The following is a 7,849-nucleotide window of genomic DNA, read 5'->3' on the forward strand; positions in this document are numbered from 1 at the left end:
TTTCTCATGTGTTTTATTATTTTAATTTGTTTACTTGTTATTTATCATCAAATTCGATTGGTTTCGCATCTATATTTTTTACTATATTATTCATCAAAGGTATTGCTTTTTTGACAAGATAATATTAAAGAGTTGTCTTAAAATCTCGTCAATCCACCCGCAATGAATATAGATTAAGATAAATCATGCAAATTTTTTATATTTTTATTTTACGCGATTGTTTATTTTTTTATTTACCATCAAATTTGGGTTGCATTGTTTCAGTATTTATATTTTTCACTACAACATTGTAAAAGGTATTGGTTTATCCCAAAATGTATTAAGTGAAACTTTCATAAATGTTTCAATTATAATTGATTAAGAAAAGTTATAAATTTGAAGTTTCTCATTTCCAAAATGAATTAATTTTTCGATAAATGTCACTAAAACTTTGTAATTGGTATTATTTAAAAATATTTCCTACCTAAAATTTGCCATTAATTATAAATATTTTGTTTTAATAAAACATGAAAAGTAAATAATACTCAATCATACTCTATATTATATAACTCGAGATAAGCCAATAAATATTTTGTTTTAATAAAACATGAAAAGTAAATAATACTCAATCATACTCTATATTATATAACTCGACATAAGCCAAGGATCCATAAATATAATTTTATATAAACAGTAATTTATTAGCACAGCAATAAAAACATATAGAAACAGTAATTCATCCCTTCAAGCAAGGATCTCCCTTTCTTTCAAAATTTTTATGGATCTAAGCATTTGATAGAAAAAGAAAAAGCTAGCTGTATTTGGATGTACTGGAAAATGAAAACCATTACCTACTGCAGCCTTGCTATGATTTTATTTCTATTCATATCAAAATGTATCTGCTGCCTTGATCTTCTGAATGGTAGCAAAATGAGTTTTAAAGCCTTTGGCTAGGACATCATCATCATTGCCAGTGGCAAAAACAGTGGATGGAATAGAAACAGTTCCAACATTTGCACTGCCAAAGGCAGAAACAGCCATGGCAGGTTGATCAGAGCTAGGATTGTGTTGGTAACGAACCAGTCCTTTCGGAAACAAAACTAGAAATAAACTGAGAAATCCCTTTATTGTTAGTGTCGCTCTGCCAAAATTAGAAATAATCACAGTTAAAGGTGCTTCTAAACTAGAGCAACTATTTGGGGTTGGAGAGAAATAAGACTGAAGATCCATGAAATGTCTGGTCCCTTGTCTTGTGCTTACGTCCTCGCAAGTCCCATCCTTTGCCATAACACTTCGTGGAAAGCCAACCAGCATCCTTAACAGAGCATTAGAAAGAGAATTATTCAAAACACTTCTTCCATGAGAATACTGTCTCTATTAATGGTGGTGAATGCCTTGCTATCCAACTACTATAAAGTAAAAGTAGTGGACTAATGGAGATGGAGATTCCATAATAAAGTGTGTTATCTCCAGATTTTCCATTTTATAATTTTTTTGAGCTTAGCACACGGGCAAAGGAGGAGATTAAAGAGACGAGGAGGTAATGTTTCCTCCCCTTCTTGTCGTAGGCACTTGCTTTTGTAAGGAATATATTAACATCATCTCTTTCTTTTTTCTACGTGTTTGTAACGGTATGATGACATTTTTTTCATTGTTTGAAGGAGGACGATTTGATCTTTCTAATTTCCTTCCATGTCAGAACAGTTGTTGAATCGAAACCAAAAAGAAATTTCTATTGTAAAATCTATCACTTCTTCAGTTTGCCTCTCCAATTTCATTTGCTTTTTATGGGGAAACCATTAACGCCCAACATCGTACTTCTTTTTGCATGTGTTTTATTGGGATTACGGACTTTTTCTGATAGTTTGAGAGAGTACGTGCGGATTTCAACTTGCCAATGCCATTGTGGATAAGAGTACTAGAATCGATGGATTGGAAGCTTTACTCTCTAGAGTGTCATCACTATCTATGTTGTAGTAAGATGGTAATTCTATGTGAGAGTTAAATTTTGCTTTGAGTATTTGAATTCAATAAAGTCTAGCATGCTAATCTTTCACCTTTTCTTCCCAAGAAGTGAGCCTTAGTCTATCGATCTCGAATTCATGGTAAATTGTCTTTCCCATTTTTTTCCTAAGCAATTGCCTTTCCATTTGTTGCCCCCTATTATATATGAGGAATTTCCTATGTATAGAATCTTCAAAATTATTTCATTGCTCTAACATTTAAGATTTCATTTTCCATAGAAAAAGAAGAGGTGCCAATAACTTGCTCCCCAACTCCCTCTTGGGCCATTCTAGAAATGCGGCTTCTCAAAGCATATCTATTGCATACATGATGAATATAGATTTATAGTGTCTTTAGTTTTTGTTCTTAATGTTTTGCATATCTTTTTCCTCAATGCTTCCTTATAACAATGGTTTTTTTGACTAGTTATCTGTGAATGGAGGCAAACAATACTTTCTAAGAAGTGGCTCGAGTCATTGGGAGAAGTGCCTGGAGTTGAGCTAGTAGGAAAACCACTTTGCTTCTTTCAAAATCATGTCAATGGTTCCATCTTGGCCATTCTTGGAGTCCTTTGGGCAGTGGTTTCAATTCTAGTCTTTAGTCTTTTACTTAATTAACCCAAACTGTTAAGGGGACCTAAATACAAAGGTTCTTTCATAATGTACATGGAGAAGACTTTTGGCATACTGTTCTAGGATTTACTGTTTGCCACATATGGGTGCTGCAACTACTACAACCTCATCTTCCTACATCTTAATAAAATCTCTTCTACTCTTTATCTCCATGGAGGTAAGCAACTAACTCGAATCGCGTAAGTTCTTGTGTATTTGATTATGTTGGATCGTTTGTTTGCTAGTTATCATCAAATTTGGTTTTCTTTGATATTTTATAATTTTTACTAAGTTATTTGTCAAAAGTATAACTTTTAGGTAGAACCTATTTTCATATTTCAGCCAACAAATATTCTAAAATAACCTATCAAATTTACCATATTAAATAATATTTTCAATCAATATAAATCTTATATTGAAATAGTATCTTGACAAGTATTTTTAAAACAATAGTTAATTAAAATATATTATTTATTTATTTATTTGGAAGATAAAATTCTAATTGTTAGTATTTCAATCTTAATTCAATCCAAAACTTTGGCACCTTCACTCATTGTTTTCTAGTAGCTAGATTTCCAAGTCTAAGATTAAATATGAGCACACACCTTTGCAATTTGCATTGCACATTCCTACCAAAAGTTAATTAGTTTATGTATAAACTAAAATGATCCAATTCGTTATTTAGAATATTATACGTAGACACCCTATTTTGTCTGAGGTGCCTCACCAAAATAAGAAAATAATAATAAAAAATTAAAAAAGAAAAAGATAATGAGAAAGATAAAGGAAAAATAATAATATTAATTTTTTCTTTGAAAACAAAAAAAAATGAAAATAATAAGATTAAGATTCTAATCCAACAATTTTCAAATTTTGATTTTTCTTTTAAAAGGGGAATGAAATCCTAATCCAAAAATGGGTATAAATACCCATTCATAAATAATAGTAATAACAAAAATAATAAAAATAATAATAAGATGAAATAAATAAAAAGTATAAGTAAAATAATTAAATTCTCCGATGATGAAATTTTGAGAAGATTATAAGTAATAATTTCAAGAAAATTTCCAGGTAAGGGATTTTTCTCAAATTCTGCCATAAGTATTATAGTATTCGAGAAATATTTCAATATCAAAATATTTTATTTGTTTTAAAATAATAAAATAAAATGATCAAAATATAAAAAAATTAAGGAAAATAAGATTGGATACCAAATTTAAAGATTATTTATCAAGGTTAAAAAGGATAATACATGATTAAATAACTACCATGTAGTGGGAGTTGTGAGGGTACTAACACCTTCCTCACATGTAACTGTAGTTCCGCATCTGACGTGTTTCGTAAATTGGGACTTATTTTTTAAAATGAGTCTAAGTCAAGTTTAAGACCTCATTAAAAAGTATAGATTCATCTAGATGACCAATTACATTTAAACAAAAATAAAAAAGATTGGTGATGACTCCTCTTCCATGTGGAACGGTTGAGTTTATAAACTCATATGTTATGACATTATATACATTTTTTTAATTTATCAAAAACTTATTTTGTTTTATTCAAACACGCTTTTTTTAAAAAAAATAGAAAAAGTTACAAGCAAATAGAGTCTTATAAATTCGTTTATGACTAAGAAGATATAAAAATCAATCTAGCTATATATGTTAATTGATTATTGTTCAATACCTACTTGGTGATCACTAAAAGTTCCGTTCCCAGTAGAAAAAGGACAAATTTCCTTGGGAATTAAGTTCAAATTCCAATTTCTTGGACCCTTTAGAAAATCAATATTGGTCAGTAGCCTTTGTCTATATGTTTCTTGACTGAGAAATCAATTCATGATTAGCAGAAAGTAGGGAAATTCCCTATGTGTTTTTAGCTCAAGAGAAGGCACAAATTGCTGTTAGTTTCCAGCTATTTCGATGTTATCATTTACAAAGAGAAGTTCAACATCATATTCTATATGATAAAATTCCATCGGCAACAAGAACATTGTACTTTCCATTAGCCCCTCCTGTTTCATGGCCTGTTTTACGTGGATAACTATGCTATAATTAAGAATTTCTCACTAATCCAAACTTGATTCAATCTGATTTGATTTAAAAAACTCGACTACTTAAAATGGTGTAGACTTGAAATTATCTGAATATACTTCTAACTCGAATGATTCCAAAAAAATTAACTCGAAAGAAATGTATTTTTTTCCCTAACATCATTTTTCATATTTAATATAGTATATCATATTTAAGGTTATTGGATTAATTAACAACCCTGATCACAATTGGTGACTAGTCTCATCGTATTATAGCTGGTTATAATCAAAGAAAAGAGAAATATATTTGTTTATTAATTAGTAGGGAAATCTTTGAGCCAAGTTGCGAATGTATTTCCATTTATCCTATACCTACTCGCATTAATTTCTCGTCATAGAGTTTCCACTTAAGCATCTTCTTCTATCATCTCTATTATCCCAAGAGTTTGTTTGATTTCTGCCTTGCTCTTCTTTTAACTCAACAAAGCCTACTCTTCCATTTTATTTTCCTTCGTTTTCCCACTTTTCTTTTAACTCAAAGAACAAAAGCATCTCTTTCATTTAACTCTGAAAAGAAAAAGAAAAACCAGTACTTGATCTCTTAAATTACTTTTGTCTGATCCTTGTTAGCTTCCTTAAATTGAGGTAAGTTTCAATAAAACATATTATATTCGTCATATATAATTTTTTTTATATGCTCAATTTCTCTTATCATTTATGAATTTGACTTCTTATTTTTTAAGTTGGCAAATAAAATTAATTAATTTCTACTTTGCTTCTTAATCCTATGAATATTTAACAATACACTATGTGTGGCATTTTAGTACGAAATCATTTTAATGTTATGACTTTAAAATATGTAAAAATATATCAATAAGCATATGTTGAAATTTCATTCTGAATTTTTTAATTTATTATAAATTTTCATATTTTTTCCATTTTTATCGTCATTTATGGATATTTTGGGAAAATATTTTATAGAATGATGATAGTATGCTTTTCCTTTAATATGAAAATATATTTTTAATTATCATACATGTGACCAGTGACAAGAATTTCTACATCTGCAGCATTTTCAATTTCCAAGTTGGTTGGTCAACTATCCGTTCTCTTGTGATCAATATTTTCATAAAGGTATAGCTTCAAAAATAAGGTACTTTGAAACATTTGGTAATTGTTTTTGTCTTTCTGCAAAACTTTTTACTCGTCGAAATTAATACTAGGTAGATTTTTATTTTATGAAGGTTCGAAGTGATCTTTTATTAGAATATATAACATGTCTTGATAATTTAAGATTTTGGAGTTTGAGATATTAATGTTACTTGTTAATAACAGTAATTTTTTATAAAAAAATAAAGAAAAGAAAAAAAGGGGTGAGGCCAATAGTTTCATAAGGTAAAAGATTTGGGCTCTTGTATTCCGCTAAGGATTTGAAATTGAATCACAAAAAGAACTTATATTTGATGTACTAACCGCTCATAGTTTTCATTAATAATATACATAAAAATTAGTTTCAATCTATTTTAATCAAATATTTAATGTACGGTAAGGATTCGAATAGTAATTTAGAAATTTAATCAAATACTTATAAGATTCAGGTTAAGGTATTTCCAAAATAAAAGATACTTTACTTGTTGACATCCTTACTCATGTAATTTAAAAAGAGGTTAAAAATCGATAAGTTAAGGCATAAACCTTTGAAATCCTTTTTGATCATTTTATAAATTTCATAGATAAAGAATATGGGAAAATGTATATTAATTTCTTTAAGACTAAGATATAAAACTTTCTTATAGGCAAATGTCATAAAACTAATTTTTATGTATATTCAAAAGTCATGCTTATAGTTTTTATACACTGTCAGTTTGCCAAATGATACTATGTCATTAACAAACAAATATAAAAATTTAAGTTTTTTAAAATAAATATTAGAAGAAATTTAATAACTAATTAAAGAAATATCATGGAGGCAGAATCAAATAAAAATATAAATTAATGCAATGGTAGTCCATTTTTGGTGCTTCAATTTTTGTCCCTGATCTGCTGAACACACAATCAAAAACATCCTCCAATAGCTAGATTTTCAAGTCCACTAAGTCTTTCATTATCATGTTAGTTTGCTTAAATTCCCTTGTCATCTGCTTTAGATTTATTTCAACCAATTGGTAGATCCATGGCGGAATCAATTTTATACGGGGCGGTGAGTAACATCTCGTCCAAGTTGGTGTTAAGTGCTGGACGAGAACTTGGCTTGGTTTTCGGGCTGAAAAAGGAGCTAGAAAAGCTTCGAGGGACTCTCAGCACCATAAACGCTGTCCTCCTTGATGCTGAGGAGAAGCAGGAGAGCAGCCATTCCATGAAGAACTGGATAAGTCGGCTGGAAGACATTGTCTACGATGCAGACGACCTACTAGACAGATTCGACTATGCAATCTTGCGCCAGAAGGTGCTTGCTCAGAGACAGGTACGCAAGTTCTTTTCATCCTCGAACCCTCTAGCATTTGGTCTTAAGATGGGTCCTAGAATTAAAGAGATTACAGAGAGGCTAGACTCAGTTGCAGCAGATATATCTAAGTTTAACTTGAGTCCGAGAGCTGTAACAGATATGAAAGCTAAGCATACTGACAGGACGACTGCCTCAAAGGTGAGACCAGAAATGATAGGGAACGAGAAAGATAAAGAGCACATTATAGAATTATTGTTTCGAGAGCAAAATGATCGTCACGGTGACAACATATTCAATATTGTTGCCAGTGTTGGGTTTGGGAAAGACCACACTCGCTCAGTTGGTGTATAATGAAGCAGAAGTAGAAAACTTCTTCAATCCATGTATATATGGGTGTGTGTTTCTGAAGAATTTGATCTCTATATAATTTTTAAGAAAACCTTAGAGTCGCTTGGAAATAGTAAAATGGATGACTTGGATCTAGATATTTACTTGAAGAAGCTTGAAGAAAATATGAGAGGGAAGAGATATTTACTTGTGTTGGATGATGTACGGAATCAAAACAATTTAAAGTGGGATAATTTGTCAAAGCTTCTGGTGTTTGGTGCTCCAGGAAGCAAAATTCATATGACAGCTTGTAGTAAGAAAGTTGCATTTACTATGGGGGTGAACCATCCTTACCTTTTAGAATGTCTCAATGAGGATCAATCTTGTGCTCTATTTAGAAAAGTGGCATTGCAGGACGATGTCAAATTGATCCAAAGCTTAGAGAAATTGGACTAG

The 7,849-nt window shown here is 30.4% G+C and overlaps 1 protein-coding gene across 1 annotated transcript; it reads left to right on the plus strand.

The window, feature by feature from the left end:
* Positions 1-6,793: 6,793 nt before the first annotated feature.
* Positions 6,794-7,849, plus strand: LOC148761436 (putative disease resistance protein RGA3). The gene is made up of 2 exons (XM_088808246.1): positions 6,794-7,405; positions 7,502-7,849. The coding sequence occupies exons 1-2, from the start codon at positions 6,794-6,796 to the stop codon at positions 7,847-7,849; spliced, it is 960 nt and encodes a 319-aa protein (XP_088664372.1).

The sequence above is a fragment of the Theobroma cacao genome, chromosome 7, assembly GCF_053813885.1.
Source record: "Theobroma cacao isolate CCN51 chromosome 7, ASM5381388v1, whole genome shotgun sequence".
NCBI lineage: Eukaryota > Viridiplantae > Streptophyta > Magnoliopsida > Malvales > Malvaceae > Theobroma > Theobroma cacao.

Coding starts and splice junctions, on each gene's coding strand:
- LOC148761436 (XM_088808246.1), top strand. CDS start 6,794: ATGGCGGAATCAATTTTATACGGGGCGGTGAGTAACATCTCGTCCAAG. Junction 7,406..7,501: donor GGAAAGACCACACTCGCTCA/GTTGGTGTATAA, acceptor ATAATTTTTAAG/AAAACCTTAGAGTCGCTTGG.